The sequence below is a fragment of the Sylvia atricapilla genome, chromosome 10, assembly GCF_009819655.1.
Source record: "Sylvia atricapilla isolate bSylAtr1 chromosome 10, bSylAtr1.pri, whole genome shotgun sequence".
Taxonomy (NCBI): domain Eukaryota; kingdom Metazoa; phylum Chordata; class Aves; order Passeriformes; family Sylviidae; genus Sylvia; species Sylvia atricapilla.
Genome location: NC_089149.1, coordinates 19,880,080 through 19,901,930, shown reverse-complemented (window position 1 = coordinate 19,901,930; position 21,851 = coordinate 19,880,080). Strand labels below are relative to the sequence as shown.

Below are 21,851 nucleotides of genomic sequence, written 5' to 3'. Positions count from 1 at the left end.
AGTAGCCTTACTGATAAATGAACAATTTGTTAAAAGGTTATAAACTTAAAAAATTTAACTTCATTTATGATGACTATTAAGAAAACTGTCTGAAACATGAGAAACTTGCTATTCTTCTCTAGGAACTAATCTGAACTATAGAAAAGAAGTTAGTTCCATAAAATTTGTTTAAAACCTCAGTGGTTTAATATTAATTCTTTGGACTAAGACACAGACTGAATGGGTCTAACATGACTATAAAAGTAAGGTGTTTTTGAAGGCAGTACCTCAGGCAGGCAGAGAATGCTGTGCCCCTGAAAATTTATGGCAGCCAATAAAACCACCAGCAGTCAGCACACAAATACCCAGAATGTAAATTAGTGTGTAACTCACAAAACAATCATGAGGTGCAGCTATTGCATCAAACTTCCTTCTCCATCTTCCTTCAGGGAATATTTAAATTGCTTGATAATTTATGCTAAAGCTCTGCCTTTATCCAGCTGGAAAGTGTATCCTTCTCACGTGCCAAAACCTCTTCTGCAGAATCCAAATCTCTTGCACAGCAGCAAAGCAATAGGCATGAACCCTTTATGCACTAGAATGAACACCTCTATAAACCTTGCTACAAGCCACAGGAGTCCCCAAATGCCAGCTCAGTGGCACAATCCGTGTGTTGTGTGCAATCTCAGTGGTGTCCTGCCTTGCTTTCTCCAGCTATCATTTTGCAGGATTTGACAGTGGCCAAGGATTCCTTCCAAAGGGATCCGAGCACACACAAGTATTTGACAGGCACCAGATGTATAAAGCATTTCCATGACACAGACATCATGTTTGTCTGCTAAACCAGCATCTCTTGTAGGGGACACAGGGTCCCTCTGAATCAAACCATGTCAGTAACAGAGCACCAGACCTTCCTCAGGAGAGACTGACCACTGCTGTTTGTCTCAAGGGTAACAGGAGTTCTGAGGTGTGAAGCAACATGAAAGAAAGGTGCTCTGACTTGCTACAAAGGAAGTTAAAGGAGTTGCCAAGATTGACCAGTGTGTAACAGGATTGTCAAGCTATGGGACAAAGCATGGTTTCTACAACTGTTGCCACTTTTACAGTTGAGAGACCAATATTTCATCCATATCCCAGCATAGCCTAGTATATGACCAACATGATAAGCTTCCATAAAAAATAATTTATGTTATTATAAAGAGAATCAGAAGACCCCTTTTCAAGCAGACTGTGTTTAACAGAGCAGAGGACGAGACAGAGCTGCTAGGGGACCTCACCTGTCTGTGTGAGCTCTCCCATTTCACACAGGGAGTGACTGGGGAAGTGAGGCAGGCTGCTCAGAGAACCATCCATTTGGGCTGCAGACCCTTTGGACATATGCTTCATGAAGGCTTCAAGCTGAGGATGAGAAGGTTTCCTAGAGAGATAGAAAATCAAACTATGAAAACTTCCAAAAGTGCATGGGAAAGCAGCTCGAGACAGTCAAATATTCCAAGTATGTCAGCTCAGAAATTTCACAATGTGAGGTTATTTCCCACTGAGACAACATCTGCTCTTACTCAGGACTTTTGCAAGTATGGAAAAGATATCTAACTACTTACTATCAACCAAAGAACTACAGGGAAACAGATGTCTTGCCACGTTAAAATTATGATACCTTTCACTAAGTAATTTAGAACAATTCCTGGGGGCTGCTTTGAGTTCAGTCACTAATACTGATATGAATTAAAATGAAAAAGAAAATATATTAAAGAATCCTTAAAAAACCTCCAAACCTCTCTCCAGTTTCTGAAGTACCTCTTCAAGGATTACCTCTAGCACAACTAAAGGCAGTAACAATCTAAAGGGATTCAAATATAGTACTTTAAGCAGATGATCTTGAAGGAATTCTCAGATTTTGTAATGTACAATGCTGACCACAATCCCAGCTTTTAATTCTACTTCCTTCAGCTTCAAATCAAATAGCATGTGTAGCCTCAATTATGTGGGACTGGAAAGCAGTGGCCCATTAAACTGGACTCATTGTTCGGGGTACTGCACTTTTATGCAGGAAGAAAGAGGCCAGCACTGCTGGACACACACACACACAAGTAAGATACCCCCACCACGGAGGTAATGAATGCAGCTGGAAGAGATATTCACTAAAATATCCAAGTTAACTCACTGAAACAGAGTTCAAGTCAGTGAAAGAATGCTTAGATCTCCCACACTGCATTGAAAATTTCAAATACACCACAGACTCAGCTCACTGCGGTACTGCTGTGCAGAAAGCTACAGGTACAAAAAACGTCACAATGTGACCTAAAGGTAATCTGAACCTTTAGAAAATAAATCTGTGATCACATTCCTACGGCAGAAATGCATTACATGAGTGGGGATTTCTTTGTTAGATGTCAGCAGTTATCAAAGATTACACAGTCACCTCTCCAATTTCGCAGAGAACTAAATCAGAAACTGCTTGGCAACCCAATTCTGCTCCAGATGGTTCTTGTCTTAATGGGATGTTCAGCTTGAATACAGTTAATATATTTTCATGTTGCTTAAAAATATATAAAATAAACAAATATAAAATAAACTTTGTCAGGGATTTCTTACATAACCCTGGGATTTGTGTTTACTGCTCAGATTTACACTTTTTAGAATGACAAACTATTTTGGATAGAAAAACCTCAGGTCCTAAAAAGAAACATGAGCTGCAGGATGCACCAGAGGGAGCAGTAACACCACTGAAGCAGGAATGAGAGTCTGGAATTGAAGTTACTGGGACAAACACATCCAGGCTTACTTAGAAGAGCCAACTGAGAAACTCTCATACATGAGAGGACCTCTTGCAGAGCTCTGCTCACAGCCTGCATATACAGGGGGGGCCATAAGAATCAGTGTCTGTCAACAGAAAGGCAGCCCATATCATTTCATAAAACTTGAATTTTCCAGTATTTAATTTCTTTTCAGAAAAAAAAAAAAATCCTGGCAGGAAAATGTCAAAATTATGCCACAACTGCCAGTAAGAAAAAATTCTAAATGAGACAAAAAGCATAATGAGATTAAAAATCAGACTAATTTTTTTCATTTTAACTTCAAATTAAAGGAAAACCAGCCAATTTATGATATTCTAAATCCACAGCTTCTTCTGTATATTGTAATTTTAACAGGGCAACTGAAGATTAGTATTTGCAAAGCAGAGAAAGGAACAAAGCCTGGTTCATGTTTCTCAAGCACTGGAGGTTTCCTGTTGTACAATCATACATTAGAAGCTTACTCCAGCTCCAGATGAAAATTTCCAACAGAACACTTCGTACATTGCACTATTTTAACAGCCCAGCAGTGACATCTAAAAATGGAATAATTAAGTTGAGAAAATTAAATTAGACCCATTAGCTTTTTAAGCCATTTGGCCTTTTAAGCTTATTACAGAGGTAGCAGGCTGAACCACCAATTTTCTAAATTTTGAACTTTATAAAACTCTGCACATGAATAAACTGACAATCAAAATTTTCCTTAAACTCTTTTCACTTAATTAAGAAGTTCTACAAATACATGTGAAAGAAAACGAAAAGAATTGCATTTTCCATTCTGCTTCTTTTGCTGCTTTGCTTACAAAAGACTGAAAGAATTCTAATGGAATCAAATCCATGCTGATAAAACTGCCAGCAATCACTTGCGGGAAGAAAGAAAGGAAAGAAGAAAGAAAAGTATTCATCTGTACTCTGCAAAACGATTTCTCTGAAAAAATGGCAAGCAAAATAAATTCACTTTCAAGATAAAATTACAAAAGAGACGATAATTGATGATTTTATATTCCAGTGTATTAATACAGTATATTAATAGTATTAGACATGGAGATGCAAGTTACTTAACTTTGGATTACACTGTATTTAAAGTGAGCACAAGATAAGCCTGCAGAAGTGCAGTATGAAATATGACTGTTGGACATCTTTCTGAAGAGAAATTCAAAGCTGATTTCTTCTTAAATAGATCCCCCTGTACCACTGGGCAAACAAACACCTATTTTTCTCGGCAGCAAGATTTGCAGCAGCACTCGGGCTCCCAGCTGACAAAGCAATCCGCCCCCCTCCCCAAGACTTGGCTTTTATTTAGAATATGAATCCTCCTGTTGAATTGGCCAATTTACAGATGCTGCAGGAGATGGAGTATCCAGGCAACACGGCTGAGGCTGCTGGGGCTGGTGGAGCAGGAAGCAAAGGAAATTGCTCAGTTGTACAGTTGAAAAGACTGAATTATCCTTAAAATTTTATTTCCATAAGAGTGATCAGAAAATAAAAATGAACTAAAGAGATATCCTTCTGTAATTTTCCTGACCTTACAAGGGCAAGCTACCGCATTTACCAAAGACAGATGTAAATAAATAATAATAATAATAAATATTTTGTCAGAAAATGGAATAGCTTTTCATTTAAACCCACTAGCAATAACCACACTCCCCAATTTTAACATTTGGTTCCCTTATTTAAAATCAGTTAATTTGCCTTTTAATGATTTTATTTGTGTACAATAGAATTAATTTTATCTGTAGTAAAACAGAGGATGCTTCTTTTCCCTCAAATACTTAATTCAGCTGATCTTTTTGTTATTAACAACCTAAACACTGACATAATAGATCCCAGATTGAATACTCTGGTTTTCATTTAATGCATAAGCATTAAAATGGACCACCATTTTAAATCCTTAATCAACATTTAAATATCTTATTTGCAAAGGTCTTGAAATGCTTTAATATCACCTTTCATTGCTACACTGCAACCAGTGTAGATGGAAAGAAATATTGCACAACTATTTGAGAACTGTTATGTATTTCTGCCAGAGACAGAGCTGGCGTCCTTCAATAAAATTTCCTTTTTCCTTGAGGAGTTGATACAAAAATGTATGGTAAAACTGAGAGGACCAGGCTTCTCACATGGAGTTGCAGAGCCCTCAATGCATCACTCAGTGAGTTAAACGTGACCCCATCAGGCTTCAGACACACAAACATGACTCTTCTGTTTTCATACAACACAAGATTCTGCCTGCAAGCTATAACAAGAGTGAGTCCCTTTCTCTTTACTTAAAATGCAAAAAACATTTTAGAACTTCAAGCAAAAAAAAACCCATGTGTTTTCTGTGAAGTTCAAGTAGGCAAAAAAAGGTGTGAGATCAAAGGATTACACTGTTTGCTTTTTAGAAAAGAAATGAATGGAAGGAGCCACTAAACCCAACAACAGATCAGTGTAGCCTACAGAAGAGATCCTAGGGCAGTAGTAGCATTGTCGGGGGTTATTTCTTCATAAAGATCTGGCAGCTTGTACATTCTTATAACCTCCACAGTGCTCCCCTGGCAGAGGCTTGGAATGAGAGGATCTGTGAGGTCCCTTCCAGCCCAAACCACCACTCCATGTGGCTCTGTAATTCCATCTACTTCCCCACTGTCTGACTCTCTGAAGTCAGCAGAGGCCTCAGGAGACCTTTCTTCACCTGGTTCTGCTCTGGATCCTCCTTTGGCCTCACTCCAAGTCAAATCCACACCCCCTTTAGCTCACAGTATGATACTTGTCTCTTCTCCCACCTCACAGCTCATTTTTGTGGCAGTTTCAAAACATATGCATATTGAACCTAAAATTTCAGTATTTGTTACTAAGCTTCTTATGATTAACATCAACACCTTTCAAAATGTCTTCAAGTATATGCTAATTAACCCAGCTTACTACCAAATTATAGCAGTCCTCTGAAATCATTTTAGCATCTTCCAAAAAAAATCTCTTCTCTCTCACATACAAACTCAGCTAAAAAACATCACTTTTTTTTTTTTTTACTTTTGACACTGTGTGAGCTACATAAGGAAAAAAAAATGTGGGATTAATTTATTTCCCCCATAAGCAAACACTACGATGAACAGATTTTCATAACATCATTCAAGTAACTTTCTTGAGGAAGAAAGTATGCATTATTTGGTTCCCTTTGGAAATTTTCATCCAGAACAATAAAAATGATAACAATAATATTAACTGAAGTTTTAAATGGAAGAAATCTCCAAAGCGTTTAATCCATTTGCTTATATTCATTCCACACTTACATGTCACAATCCATATTTCACAAAACCCAAGCGTGACCTCAAGGCTATTTTGCATATCCATTAGAAGTCCATGGGGCTGTAGCATAATCTGCTTAATTAATGAATTCCATCAGCTGAATGCCAAGTCAAATAAAGAGCAGCCTGCATAAGAGCAGCTTGCTTATCTGATGTTAGAAAGCTTAAACAGGCCAGACTTTCCATCAGACACCTCGACTCAACTGTACAGCACCAAGAAACCCTCAGTTCAAAGGCAGTGATTACAGACCCTGTCACACTCCCCATATAAATACATTTACAATCAAGCACTAAATTTACATCACAAAGGAATATAAGCCTGACAGCCAAACACAACAAATAACTTCCTGATGCTGAAGTAATGAATGTTCCATTCAAAACAATGGCTTAATTCTAGCTTTATTCAGTAAGGTCAGCTTTAACACATCTGGACAGAATGGTGCAGAGCCAACTCCTTTAATCTTTCTGCCGCCCTAAATTAGGAGATGCTCTTTTACATAAATTTTGTTCTTGAGGAGACAATGTCTTTGAGTGATTGTGAGTGGTAAGGGATGTGTCATTTATACAGTAATGCTTCACAGTGAGAGCCATGGGTATCCCCCTCCGGCCTCTTCAGAGCCTGACTGTGTCCTCTCAGCTGCTGCCCTTGGTCATTCTGTGTCAAAGCCACACTACTTCATTGCCTTTTATGCATAGCTTTTCTGACTCCAGGGCCTTCATGTTGTACTCCTTGCCTGAAACTGAAGTGGAAACAGCATAAAAGCTTTTCTGACAAATATGAAACTGAGATCTCATGTGGCACACTAATATTGAGAAACACAGCTATTCATCTAACACTGTCACTTGCAGTTAAAATCTTTTCAACAAAGCTTTCTCAGATACATTCTAGCATGACAGATATTAAGAAAGATCAGAAGATCAGAGCCTTTAGGAACTCTAACAGAAATCTGGATCATATTTCTCTACTTAGTATTTCATGCTGAAAATAATCTCACCCCTTATAGGCAGGTCATTAAAAATGTTATCATAGCTATTAGCAAACTTCTAATTTTCCATCTTCTTAGAAAAATTAATTTTTTATTAAAGTATCTCCCAATCCACCGTGGCAGAGATAACTGAAATTTGGTCTCCTCTCTGCAGTCTCAGGAATGCACATCTCATTTCAGGAAGCCACTCAGTTTGCAGTGAGCACAGAGTGCTTCTGGGGTTAGGTACCTCTGAAGGAAATACAACTTCTGAAGGATGTTGGACCAGACCCCTGGATGACACCGCTTGACAAAACAGGCATTTTGACAGAAGCTGTAGTGTGAACACAGAAAAACAGTCCAGCCTCTTGCCCAGTTTTTCATCCACCAGAACCCCCAAGTCCTCTGCAGGGCTATTCCCAGTGATTCCTCCCAGTCTGTACCCATACCTGGGACTGCCCTGAGCCAGGTGAACCTCTTGAACTGCTTGACCCTCTTGAGTTTCTCATGGACCCATTTCTCAAGCTGGACACAAATTTCTTGTCACTGCAAACTTGCTGAATGTGCACTCAGTTCCACTGTCCATGTTAGCAATGAAGATACTGAAAAGCACTGGAGCCAGAGCCCTGAGGGCCACCACTCATCACTGCCTCCATGGACACAGAGCTACTGACCATCTCTGATTCCATTCAGCCAATTCCTCATCCACTGAACAGTCCACCCTTCCAATCCACATGTCACCAGTCTGGAGTTAGGGATGCCAAGAGGGACCACACTGAGAGCCTTACACAACTCCAAGTAGATGACACTGGTCAGTCTTCCTTTGACCACCATCTCAGTCACCCCATCATAGAAGGCCAGACTGAACAGACATATTTGCCCTGAGTAAAGCTGTGCTGGCTGTCCTGGATCATCTCTTTGTCTTGCACTTGCCTAAAATATTCTTTCCATGAAGATCTGCTCCATGACTCTCCCAGGCACTAAGGTGAAATGTACTTTCAGTGTGACATTAACACTTCCAGCACAACGGAGTAAAGCCTTCTGTGAATAAAGAAATAATGTTCTTGCTTTTCTGGTGTGGAATTAAAGACAGAGGGGATTCCATGCCATTCTGGAAAAAGTATTTGTAGTCCATCTACACTGTTTTGTGTACCTACTATGCCTCTTTTCCTGAGTAATATACACAGGAACACAACACACAGCCCTCAGGCATTGAAATCTCCACACCTGACACTGCTGAGGGGACAGCAGCATGAAGGGATTGATTTGCCCAGAGGTTTTGCCAACATATCTTGGTATTTTTCTTTTAAGTATTCAGTAGGGTGACTGGTAAGTCCTCTGTTGAAAAATCATCATCATCCTGCTTAAAAGTACTTACATGTAATCAAACAAGCCATGGCAAAGGTTGGCAAATTGCATCACCACTGGTTTTTTCTACTGCTTTACTCTATAATTCACCTGTATCAGTGACTAGAATCTAAACAAAAAAGGAAGGTTCTGCCACAAAGAAGCAATTCAGATCATATCTGCAGCTCAAAGTGATTGAGGTGTGAAAACAGTTTTCAGCAACCTACAAAGACATGATATTAGACAAAAGTACTATACTGAAACAGAAAGGAAAATGATGTTTAGTGGCAGTTAGACACAAATAACTAACTTGTGACAGATCTAAACAGAGAGAGGCAACTACAGGAAAGGGGTAGTTGTCAAGTAGCAAACACTAGCACTTTCTGTTAACTTGTATTTTAATAGTTAAATGTACAACTCCCATTTTTTCCTGAATTTTGACACAAATCATTAAGGGAAAACTCTGAGAGCCTATATTTCTGAAGAGTAAAAGAAAAAAATAATATAAAACACAAATATCAATTTTCTTATGGTAGTGCTGAACTGCCTGAGAGCTTTTTGTATTCAGATGAAGGGAAGCGTGCTGAGCTGAAGAGATCATCTCAAACAATGCACTTACATTTTCAAAATGTAGAAATTTATCTAAGAGGAATGGCAACCTAAATATCTGACTTAATAGCCTTTGCTTTTTAAAGAAATATGGAGAACTTATTTTGGTCTGAACTGGTAACATGTAATATTTCTTGTTTCAAAGAAAATACTGTGCACCACTGATCCAGGGGTTGGTTCTTTAAACCATAGCAATACACAATGGTCAGAAGTCACAGTGCACTTCAGGCTGCACAAATTGTTTCCTGAAGAGGAAAAAAATTATTCTCAAATGAAAAAAGAGCTAAGTAAAAATGAACTCCAAGAATTTTACCTGCTGGGCACCAGCATACAGTCGATGTCAGGTCTCTTTGTCTTAGGAATGGCATACAGAGGATACCTATCGCCGTGTCGAATCAGCACTTGAACTGACACCAGCTTAAAATAATGAGGGGCATGACCTAAAGTGAAGGAAGGGAAAACAAAACAAGAGATAGAGAAAAAAATGTTACCTGCATCCACTTTCTTTAATTTAAAAAAAAAAAAAAACACCAAAAAACGAGGTATCATTAGCTTGACAGTTTTGTTAGTTTTGGTATTGCAATGAATGAAAACACCTCTAGGAAATTACACTTACCAACCCAAGAAAGATTTCACTTCAGACTGCAAGACAAGTTATACAATACTGAGGTTCTTAGCACTCTCCACAGTACATGTGAAGTCCACCAACCATACAAAACATTACTGAAGCACTGAACTCTGTCAACTCAATAAGGCTATTCCACTTTTATAGTGCCTCTCTTCCGGTCCCCATCATGATGGATTTTGAAGCATGCCTAATCTGGATCTTCTTGATATATTAGTTTGTGATTTATTTGATAACCATTATTTGGATATGCTAATGAAGGATTTCATTCAAACTTGCTGCAGCTGCTGTGGAGTAAAGAATGCAAATAAGCCTTCTAGCTGACCATGTCTAATGGCTTGGAATTCCAAAATTAATTGCTTCTGTGTGATTTTTCTTGAAGAATTCCAAGTCAACTGTTTGAAATGCAGCTGACATGTAACAAGAATTACAGCTTAAGTATCAAACACCTATACCTCTCTCAATCCTTTCAGTTTTAGACCTATAGCTGACTATTGGCTGGACACAGAACAATTTTCAAAAATCAAGACAACAAACAGGATACAAAGGGAAGGAAAGAGCAGGAGCCTATTTTGAACAACTTAACATAATTCAGTGACCAGCTGACATTTGCTCCACCTTCTCCAAGCACCAACGAACTGACAATGCACAGAGTTATCATTTTTAATAACAGCACAACAAAACAAGCAACCAACCTGAGGTGTGCCCTCCCCAAGCCTACCTTCCATGCTGCGCTCAGCAATGCTGGGAATATTGCAGTAAACATGAGCTTCATACACGGGGTCTATGGCAGGAGGCTCCGTCAGCAAATCCGGCATTATTCTCTTCCGGCTCTTGGGATTCAACCCATCCTCCCTGACTGGGTTTACTGGGATTAAATGCACTGGAAGATACAACACATACACCATACACCTTCAGGAGACTTCAGGGACATATAGGATTATTACTTTTATCATTATTTAGACTATGGTTTCACGAAAAGAAGTCTCTCAATAGTATACAACAACCTTATTGTGATTTTTTTTTTTTTCTGATTCACTAGCCCAGAAGAGCTCTTTGGCTAAGTCAATGCTTAGCTAAGACTTCAGGAACAGACCTGATGTAGAACAACTCTGGGTTTTGCACTCTTCTTGAAAGTGCTTTTCCTATCAGTCTCTAGCATGAATCACATAAAAAGCACCACAATAGGTCCGGCTGTCTCTCACCATTTTAACATAACTTAAAAACTGACATTGAAGGACATCAGCAAAAGACACAGCACAGTTACGATGAGGGTAGTACAAACCACTGGGAAAACAAAGTAGTCAAGATTGAAGGACTGGATTATTCATCACTTTCCTCACTAATCCCTGCCCTTACACTGCCACCTTGTCAACCTTAAAGAGTCTGATTTATCAAAAAAGAGCATAGAAAATATATTTCTTGGAATGAAACTGAGACTACTCAAAAAATGTGAAACACAAAGAGATGCAATAAACACACATAGAGGAGAAACTAACAGAAATACCATCACTAAGTCTTCTGACATGCAGATGAAAGTTGAAGCATATCTAAATGCAGGGCCAGAGTTGTAATGACCCTGCCTTGATGTGAGAGCATCAGTCAATTTATGAGTATTTCCAGACTACACTTGTAAAAACAAATGCCTCTATTCTTTTCTGTTTTCTGGAATTTTAATCAGAAGCTTTAGAGGTGAAATAGAGGAGGAAAAGTGTTCATATTTTTATCCCATTATTCTTCTGTTTAAAGAAGAAAGAAAGAAAAGATGAGACAACAAATTTCAAAGCAAAACTACTAATTCTTCTGTGTCAGTTCCTCAGTTCCGTCTTAACTCCCAGTTCCAATTTCAGAGGTGAATTTGTTCCACACTAAATGGCTGTGCAGACCAGAAAAACCAACAAAGACAGCAAAACAAAGCAAAACACACCTAGATTTTAAGAACACATAACCAGCAATTAACACAGACTCTTAATTCTTACAATACATTACACTTCAAATATTTTATGTGGTTGGTTACTCTTTGCCTGCCAAAACCAGAACACAAGCATTTTCCATAGCCTTGCTAGTGCTGTTGACAAGGCCAATACCTGCCAAGTGCAGTGACTTGAAATTTTTCATTAAGCTGTTTCAGATTTTGCTTTCAGCTGTGTTTGGTGAGAATATTAAACTGTAATTTTGACTTTGGACACTTTAATCGTGGGGCCCAGCTGCCATTTCAGCCTTTATCTACCAGACTCATTTTTAGCTCCTTGCTTAGGCTCACGTTGTTGTGAGACACTGCAAACCCCTGCCCAAGAAACTGGCAGTAACACAAGAGCCTTGTCAAGATCTATCAGAGGGTGAGAACTCTGGGCTTTCAGTACATTTGTACTTGGGGTGTAACACCCAAACCCAAGAGTGTCATACAACAGTGACTGGACTCCGCAAATAAACAGCACTACAGCCAGCAGCTGTCCACAGTACAAATGGCAAATTACAGGTATGTTCTACTGGCCAAGTTTCCAAGCCAGAAAAGGTTACAGCAACAACTGCCAGCTTTCTGCAACAATTCCCTCTAGAGCAATCCACAAACAACATTGCCACTGCTCCTTTAATGTCACAGACACAGAGCTGCCTCAGGTACTCAAGAGGTCACGAGGCTCAAGTCAGCTCAGACACAGGAGTGTTTCAGCAGATGGGAAACCACAGCCCAATAGCAAAAAATTCCAAGTTAATTCTGATCCTAAATTTTGGTTGGGAGATTTAAAAGCAAAATAAAGATCCTAATTTTTTTTATCTAAGGCAGTTTTAACTACAAAAACCCTGAACAGATCCCATTTTTGTACTGAGCCTATCAAGGACAGAAGCCAACAGATGCAAACATTGGCTTTTCAAAATCAAGTGCTTGGGATTCCTTAGGCCAAATACCTTGTTTGCAGAAAGCAATTCTCATTTCTAATCTAACTAGTTGAATAAATACCATAACACTGTCAGACAAATTTAAGAATAAGGAAAAACACTAAATCTTAAATAGAAGCATCTACTCTCTTTAAAATATTAAAAATAAAACTGAAGTTTAAGAATAACATTGAATACTAAGAATAACATCGAACACTAAGAAAAAAATTGAATAATAAAAATAAAATCTGCAGGACTACCAGATTACATGTCTGTAGTTTAAAAAGCAACTGAAAAAAACATTTTAAAGGAGACTCTTAAGTCAATACAGCAGCTATGAGTACAACTTAATATTTTGTGCACTGGAAACAGAGTCAGAAATTAGAAATATAAATAGTTCATGTTATAGCTGACATGAGGTCAGCTATATATGTATATATAGCTGTATATAACACTTGACCTTATTGTACAGTGAATATGTTTGGCTTATACGAGGGAGAAGAAAAGACACTCGATAAGCAGTATTTGCTTTTAACACACTGTAAATAGCACATTAGGTGAAAATAATAGCAATCAAACTACCTAGGCAAACACATGGGTTGTCTATAAATAGACATATAAATATAAATGTAGCTAAATACAAAAAGGAATTACATGAACAGGGCACCAGTCTCTGCAGTCTCCTAAAAATCTTCATCAGGTGCATATACATGAAAATAACAAGTATTTCAGAGTTGGGGGAATGGGGATAGGGATAGGAGGGATGAGTGGGACAACAGGGAAGAATGACAACACAAGACCAAGGAGAGATGAGTGTCAGCTGGAGGTGCCTTCCTGTGGCTCAGCAGTCACTCTGAAGAGCTCACCCAGCCACACTGGTCCTCCTCCCCTTGGGAAAGCCCCTCAGAAGCCGGAACATTCCTTGCCATTCTGGAGCTTTGGGATGAGAATCCCAAGGGACATATCCTCTCTTTGTATTTCTGGCTGCTGAAACAACAGAGGTATTTTCCATGCTCTTAGCTGCTTCTCAACTATTTCTTCATCTCCTACCCTTCCCCGGACATTGTTAGTGCCTCATTTATTTATGATTTTCTCTCCTTTTTCCTCCTTTCTCATTTCAAGCACTTGGCCTTCATGCTCCCTTGCTGTCTTCATTTATCCCATTTCCAAGCTCTCCAGTCCTGCTTTGCACACCTCATCCTCTCCAGCTCCCTCTGGTCCTTCATTTCTGTACTCCCTGCACCACACACAGCAGCTCTCTAAAGCTCTTTGAAGAAGAGCTGACTGTCTCTCTGTATCCAAGTATTTCCCAGCTGAAAGTCCTCCTCTGCAGTGTCAATCCCACCTCTGTCTCCCACATGGGTTTTCAAAACTACAAACAGTACTGAACTGATACAGCTCAGAGAGGAAAGGGAAAAAAATAAATAAAAATAAAATTTTAAAAGCCTCTCACACAAAGCTGAAATTTGTCCTTTTTTTCCTCCATACTAAATTCTGCTCTTCCAGCTGTAAATCATTACAAGGTCAGAATACTGCTACACAGTTTTCACATTGTTTTTTTACAGCTTAGCACTATTTTATGTGACTTTCTCTTTTAGCTCACAGTAACATGCCCTTGCCTAAAAGAGAAGGCTGCCAGTGTGCAGAGTCATACTTAAATCTATGATTAAGAGAGGTTTTGAGCAGGATTTTTCCACTGCTGTGCCTTTCAAAGCTCATGTTGCACTACAACAGCAATACAACAATGTAAACCAGAAACAGAACAGATGATTTTGATGTGCATTTACCACAGTCAGAGCAGTTAATAAAAGAGATCTGAAACATATTTCATCATCTAACTGGAAGCCTTGCCAACACTGAAACTATAAAGAATATGGACTTCTTATTAAGAGGTAGTTTGACAACAGAAAGGGAAAGAGAACACATTTTATTTCCCAATATTCATAAGCTTATTTTTATAACTAAAGAAGCTACACAAAAACTACTTTGAAACAATAATTTTGAAAAAGTTATAATGAGAAAAAAATGTAGTAAGTTACAGAAACAGTAAAAGGAAAGAGCTCAATGCAACTCTTCCCAGGGTCTCATAAGGCTAAAATTGTTTGAAACATGAAGGAAAACTAAATACTTGGGCTGGTATCAAACAAAAGTAAGACCTGATGGAACAAACAGCAACTGCTGCCTTGTGAGACAGAGAGGCACTGGTCACACAGCATCACACCTAAATGCTGCTGTAGAATCCCTCGTTCAAGAATTCTTGCAGCTCCAAACTCAGATTATTTTTTGAAGTCAACACAATTCAAAAGAAATAAAATCCAAATTCTGATATTAAGTTTAATGAAACAAAAAACCTCCAGGAACCTTTATTTTAAATCACACCACAGAATGTGAAGACCATATTCTAAAATGAAGTCAATAGCTTGACTAATAAATGTGTTTAAGAGCAAACCTAGTGGCATCTCAAACACCATAAGTATGGTTTTATTTCCAGTGTACATTAAATAGGGCTGAATTAAAGAGCAAAAATTAATTGCCTGACTTCCATATTCCCCCCCAGCATACTCCTGAATGCCACGAAATATAGAAACCCCCCAAATATTAGACAAGTAGTTTCCAAGCAAGAGGGACAATCGCTCAGAAGACCTTTCAGTGGAAGGATCATAACCCCATAACATAGCAACTAATCCGCTCTGGAAAAATGTCAAGTACCAACTCAGCTATTGTGCTCAGAAGCCCAAGCAGGGAGCCAGATACACATTAGGGCTACAAAACTGACATGAATTTGACAGAATTCAGTCCAGCAGAAAACCAAACACACAACAAAGTGCAACTCATGTAGAAAGAACACCGAATTAAACGCTAAATCTCTTCATTATCAATTTGTCTCCCTCCTGCAGTCCTACTGTCAGCTTGAGATACAAAAGGTAGCAACACTTTACCAAGAATAAACACATTTATCCATGAAAAAGACTCAACATCATTTACCTAAAATCAGAAAGACAGGCAATAAAACCGGTTTCCATTGCTCTTTTCCCTTGTAGCTCCAAACAGCCTGAGAAGCAGCAGCACAAGTAGCCATGTTAGTCCCAATTTTCTGACTTAACAGAGAGCTGAAGTTTGAATCTTTTATAATACAGAAGGTTCTTTCAGCCCCATGCAAACATACCATCTAAAACAGTCAAATAGAAATGCAGCCACACAGCAGAAATGAAAAACAGCAACCCCACTGTAAGTAACCTTAGGCTGATGGGTAAAGAAAAGCAAACACGCATGTCAGAGAGCACAAAAAGTTATTTATCCACTTCCACCTTTCCCCCCACCCCTTACTGCTCCTACCAGGGCAGTAACAAGGCTGCCTAGCACAGAGCAGAACACTCAGGCTTCTGAAAGTCTGATGATGAATGTGGACTTCACAGATTCGTAGAATCATTAAGGCTGGAAAAGGTTTCTAAGATCATTGAATCCAATTGTTAATCCAGCACCACTGAAACCTGGCCCCAAATGCCACATCCACACATTTTTCCTCATATCCCATCTACAGCTCCCCTGGCACAACTACAGGCAATTTGTTCTTGTCCTGTTGCTTGATACCTGGGAGAAGAGACTGATTTCCACCTGGTTACAACCTCCTTTCAGGAGGATGGAGAGAGATAAGATCCCTCTGAGCCTCCTTTTGTCCAGATTAAACATCCCAGCTCTCAGCTCTTCTTCTAGTTGCTCTCTCCCTGAAAAAAATGGAAGCTAGAACAGGAGTACTGTATGAAAGAACAGCCCAAAAGAGGCAAGAATTCTTGAAAACAACTGAGGTGGGGGAAAAAATGTGAAGAAACAACCTGGAAAAGATCTGAAAAATAATCTGGAAAAAAACCAGCTAAGGCACACATGGGCTGAGGAGCACATGGTGCAACACTGAAGGTGCAGTGCCAGTGGAGAAATGAAGCAACCTGAGCACAGCACTGCCAGAGCTCTGACACCCTGGGACCCTGCAAGTCCCAGCTCTGATCCCTGCAAACAGCCAGGTGTGCTCCCAGAAAACCCCACCCTCATCCCTGAGCAGCACAGCCCCAGGATCAGTTCTAGAGCTCTGCCTTGGATTGCAAAGGCACATTTGGGTATTAATGAAGTTCAAATGTGCCTGTGTGACACACAACCCACCTTTCTCATTTTCCTCTTTTGTATGGCTAAATAAAGGCTTTGACTGGCTCAGAGGTAAGATCTGTATTAACAGCAAGAGCTTCATCCATAATGCAAAAGGCAACAATCACTAATGTGCTGTATTTGAATGCTGAGTAATCACACAAACAAAAAAAGGCTTATTAACCTCACACTGGTCAAACTATCAAGTACTATTAAAAAAAAATTACCATAAAAGTCTTTTGAAAGGCTTTCTGAGCCTGTGAATGTAAGTTTCTAACTTTAGATTTGGTATTTATATAAAATATAAATAGAGCTACTAAACTTTTTATAGTCTTAAATTTTCACTGGCTTTTAGTTTATTAGAATGTGTAGCTTAATTAAACAAAAAACGCCAGAAAATTTTTGCTTTAAATCAAACCTCCTGCCCTACAGAACCCAAAGAGGAATTTTTTTTTACTGTAAGATCTGTGTACACTGAATCTATGAAGAAGTGACAATCCTCGGTGTCTTTTCAGTCTCAATCCCTTAACTATTTTTTTCACCACAACTCTGCTTCCCCAAGCCTTTGCCCTTCCATTTTCTCCCCTCCTGCTGTGTGTCCTGCTGTTGAGGAGCAGAAGGGGTCCCCGAAGCACAGATGTGTTCATGGGCAGCCACAGCCCTCTCTCGACTACAGAACAGGCTCTGAGCTTCAAGGTTTTCTTCCCACAGTGCTGCTAAATACACTGAGCACAACTACAAAGGAGAAAAAAAAAAAGAGTGAAGGGAGCCATGGGGGAGGTGGGTAACAGAGAGAAGAACAGTGGGGGATGGAAGAGGGCACACACTTATATTTAACCTGGAATAGCAACAACAAAATGCTCTGCCTTAACAAACCCTTGAGAAGATAAAGAAGGCTCCTTGGAGTGTAATTTCTCCACAATATTTCAACCTAGCAATTGTGTGCATTCCAAGGTGACACAGGTACAGCCTTCAGACTGCAGCTGTGGCAGGGCAGCAGAGCCATGGGTAAGCACTTCCCTCCTTACACACTTCAGATGTTACCCACCAAACTCTGAAAATGGAAGATTCTAACACAGATTCATCAGGATCTTCCAAGCTCATGGGATTGACTAAGCAGCTGAATGGGAGCAAACAGACTACAGATCCCCTCTGAGTTTCCAACAGCTTGCAAACACTCAGCACCAGCGGTGAGTTATGGGCTGACACATGCACCTATTTAACCTACTCAATTTTGTGACTGCTGCTGCTGTTTTTCCTTCTGTAAAAGAAATCACAGTAATTTAGAGCCTTTTCAAGCAGTCTTAGAGCACAATCCTACCGCCAGAAGCCTACAAGTCAAGTTCTAGGACAAACTTTAAAAAATACTCACAAAGGATATTTAGGTGTAGCAAGCAAGTAGCAGATATTGAATAAATATTCTTTTCATGGCAGTGTTTCTAATCAAAAGTGCCGAAAAATGCTTGCTACAGCAGCCTTGAATACTGCATTTCATACTGCAGAGCCATGGTTCTGCTGTGGCCTTCAGCACAGCACATTCTGACACCAGAAATTAAAGCCCACTAGAACAGTTCTATCGATCCTATCAGATAAACATGGACATCTCCCTTCCTACAACAACAACAAAAAAATACAATTACTTTGGAAGACTATGAGGAATGCTGCAGCAGACTTGTAAAACAGAAAATCATTTTTCAAATTCTTACAGAGAAACTTTAACCTGGCAAGAGAAATTTATTAAATTCACATAGCTGGGGAGTTGGATTGATGAGGAGGGTGTGTCCCCATTTTGGTGCACTTATCTTTGTTGGGTAAATTTCTGCATTACTTGGGTCACTATTAGAAAAATACTGCTATGAAAATTCTGTTAAGTGCTATGTTTGTATTTCCTCATGTAGTTCCTCAAACTACATCTTCAGTTTCATAGTGACAGCACAGAATTAACAGTCTCATTTCCTCCCCCAATTACTTCTTGTGATTTAATCAAGAAAAGAGGTAGATTTCCCTTTCCTTTAGCTTTGCAGACGCAGTCACCACAGAGCCTGAAGCATCACGTCCCTTCCTGCTCTTCTCCACCTGGAGAACTCAGCTACAATTAATCTCCATCTGAAATATGCTGGAGATGGGAGCAGGGCAGCCAACACAAGAAACCATTCTCTTCCAACTGGAAAAATCCCCAGGGAAAACCTAAAATAAAAATGCTGTTTCTCTGTTTAAAGTATAGGAAATGTAAGTTTTCTGAAGCATCTGTATATCATGGGTTCACTGACAGAAAATAGGGACTCAGGGAACCTAGGAGGCTGCAGATGTACCTCAGCTCACCCAGTGGAAGTCAGATCTGAATGAGGGGGAACGAGTGTGAGCTCTAGAGTATTTAGATTTTTAATGTGCATGTTTTGAAGAAAATCCCAGACTTTAGGACATAAGGGGGGAGGGAAAAATAACACTGCTCTCCTGCCACGCACAAGCGAAATGGAAGTTTACACATACACCCCAGAATGAGTTCTCACCAGTTCCTGCTTTCTCCCCAGAACAATCATAATACAATTGCAGCTACAACCTCTAAGTGCATCTTAGACTGAAAAATAAGCTCTTGGTTCCATTTTGTGTAAGAAAATGACACCAGGATTGATTAGAAAAACTAACGCCATCTGAGTTCTCAGCCTTCTTAGTTTTCAGATCCCTAAAGTTTTCCACTGGAGATGCAAATGTTCCTATGGACAACTGACAGCTACTAAAAATAGGCTGCTCTCCTCAGATGTTCTTCACAGAGCTGGACAGAAATAGCCAACCCTCCTACCCCTTTCCACAAGCGGGGCAAAGCCTACTTGTCTGCCTGTTTTCTGGCTCACAAGCCGTGAACTTTCTTTAAAGGTTTTCTTCATTTTGGGGCATTTGACCATGGAGCCATAGCCCATGGGTACTGACCCAGGGCCTTATTCCACATCAGAGCCAGGGCACGAGAGCAGATTTCAGTACTTGTGGGCTCATGTTCAATGGTAAAATAGAACAACTGCACACAACCAGCATGCCTAGTAGCCTACCAGCTTTAAACACCAATACTGCAAAGAACAGGTTTCTTATTTCCAGCCGCATGGCTAGCAGGTTTTTTTACAAGGTCACAATCAGACTTACATGAGGAGAATAAATAGGTTAAGAAAATCCTTTTTGCAACAAACACAACATGGCAGGCCTTGTACTCTTGTGTTTGAGACCTAATTTAAGCAGATACATTAAATTATACAATGTGTGTTTGCATTTATTAAGTCCAGATGTGGCTCTGAGGGGAGCTTTATAGTTTTAGGGGTTTCCCCCCACCCCCCATTGTTTTTCACTGGACAATTCAGAAGGACATATGGCACTGCCTAAATAGCTTCCAGGATTTTCAGCCTGGCAGCAATAACACAGCAATGCTGATTGCAAATCTGAGCCTTTTCAAGCTCTAGAGATGACAATCATTTTCCATTCTCCTCCCAAAGTGAAAAATTACTTGCGGTATTGTATCGCATTTTCCTACTACTCTGGAACTCTACAATGTTCACCACAGAACAGATTTCTATTTTCATCAATTTAATATACTACTTTCTTTAAAATAAATATGCATGCATACTAAAGCTTTTCTTTTCCAGCATGTCCCTAATTTCCCAATTGCCTGGCTCTGCACTCGGTCTGGAGGGAGTGAGGGAGGTTCCTACAAGACATGCAGACAAGCAGACGGGTTTGCTGCTCTATAAACACACTGCTCAAGTCACATGGTGCTTGTTCTCCAGGTTGTTTAGTGACAAGATGCAAAAGGAGCCCCAGCAGTGCTTACACTGATGCAGTTATGTGGGTGCTGGCCCAGCACAGGCTCACTGGGATTCCCAAATGAGAAGCCAACAAACACCATAAACCACCACGCTCTGGTGAAGTCCCTTCAGTTGCTGAGAGCTGTCTCACGCTGTGAGAAGACTTCAGCTATACCAAATCAGTGTCCTGAGGGCCACCAAACAAGGCTTAAATACACACAGACTAAACAGGGGGGAATTATGGCCTGAGTACAACTTTTATAAAACTGTCGATCCAGCCACTGCTACTTATCCAACAGGATTCATGAGCACTGCAATAAGATTTTAAAGCACTGTCCCGCTTCTGTCTACAAAACTCAGCAACAGCTAAATGAAAGAATCCAACTGAATTGTCCTGGAACAGATTTTCAGAACAGTTTTTATCAGCTGGGTTCATAAACCGTTGACAACTTAGAATTCTCACTTCCATGGTGTTGTCTCAAAATGAAGATCAAGTGCTCTACACTGATATACACTGTACTGAATGCCTCTGCCATCCTTTTTCAGGGGATGAGGAGCTTTGCTTTTAGTTTGGGATTGGTTTGGTTTGTTTTTTCCTTTTGTCGTGTATGATCCCCACAAACACTGGAGTGGGAAGTCATGCAGCAGCAATTGCAACATGACTGAAAAAAAGACACTTGGCAGATTTCACACATGAACCGAACACCAACATAGCAGCCAAGAAGATTCAGCACAGCAGAAGAACACACAGTAAAAAGTATTTTCTCAGGAACATGGGCTACAAATCCTCGGGCTTCAGTGACCCTTTCATCTACAGCAGCTGGGCATGATACAAAAATATACTCCATAAAGCAGAGCTCAAGATAGTTCCAGGGTTGCTCCTGTTCTGTTACCCAGCAGTGTGGTGCTGACATGAACTCCCTCCAGCTGAAGCCCTGTGAGTGCCCCCTGCACACAGGGGAAGCATGCACTGCTCTTTTCTATCGTCCTTGATGCCTCTTTTCCTCAGGGTTCTCCCCAGACTCATCCCAAAATACTCACAATGTCTTTTGACATGCAAGTCAACTGTCCCTAGGACGTGTACTAGAACATCCAGCTGTTGAAACAGGAATCCCAAAATACACAAGGAAAACAAAGAAATAAAGGGCCTTAAAATCCCACCTTAGCTCTGCCCACCACATCTCCACAAGTATTGCTCCCCTGGTGTCAGAACACCGAGGCAGCAGCTTTTGGGCGGCGAGAAACTACATCTGCTCACTGGTAAAGGCATCTCCTGATGTGCTCCTTCATCTCCTGACCTGCTTCCTGCCTTCCCTGCAGCATCTCTGCCTGCACACCGGGCCAGAGCCAGAGATCAGAGCGCTGCCAGCCCAAAGGCAGGAACATCCACCCTCTGCGCAGCTCAGCCACAGCTCTGCACAGGCACAGGGCACAAACTGCTT

The 21,851-nt window shown here is 40.1% G+C and overlaps 1 protein-coding gene across 1 annotated transcript in view; it reads right to left on the bottom strand.

Annotated features, from left to right (window-relative positions):
- Window positions 1-21,851, bottom strand: part of PXYLP1 (2-phosphoxylose phosphatase 1) — a 48,082-nt gene that overhangs the window by 2,401 nt on the left and 23,830 nt on the right. Inside the window, exons 3-5 of the mRNA XM_066326244.1 lie at window positions 10,329-10,490; window positions 9,296-9,422; window positions 1,257-1,396 (exon numbers count right to left, since the gene is read on the bottom strand). Coding sequence (XP_066182341.1) covers window positions 1,257-1,396; window positions 9,296-9,422; window positions 10,329-10,490 — 429 coding nt within the window. The remainder of the gene's footprint in view (window positions 1-1,256; window positions 1,397-9,295; window positions 9,423-10,328; window positions 10,491-21,851) is intronic.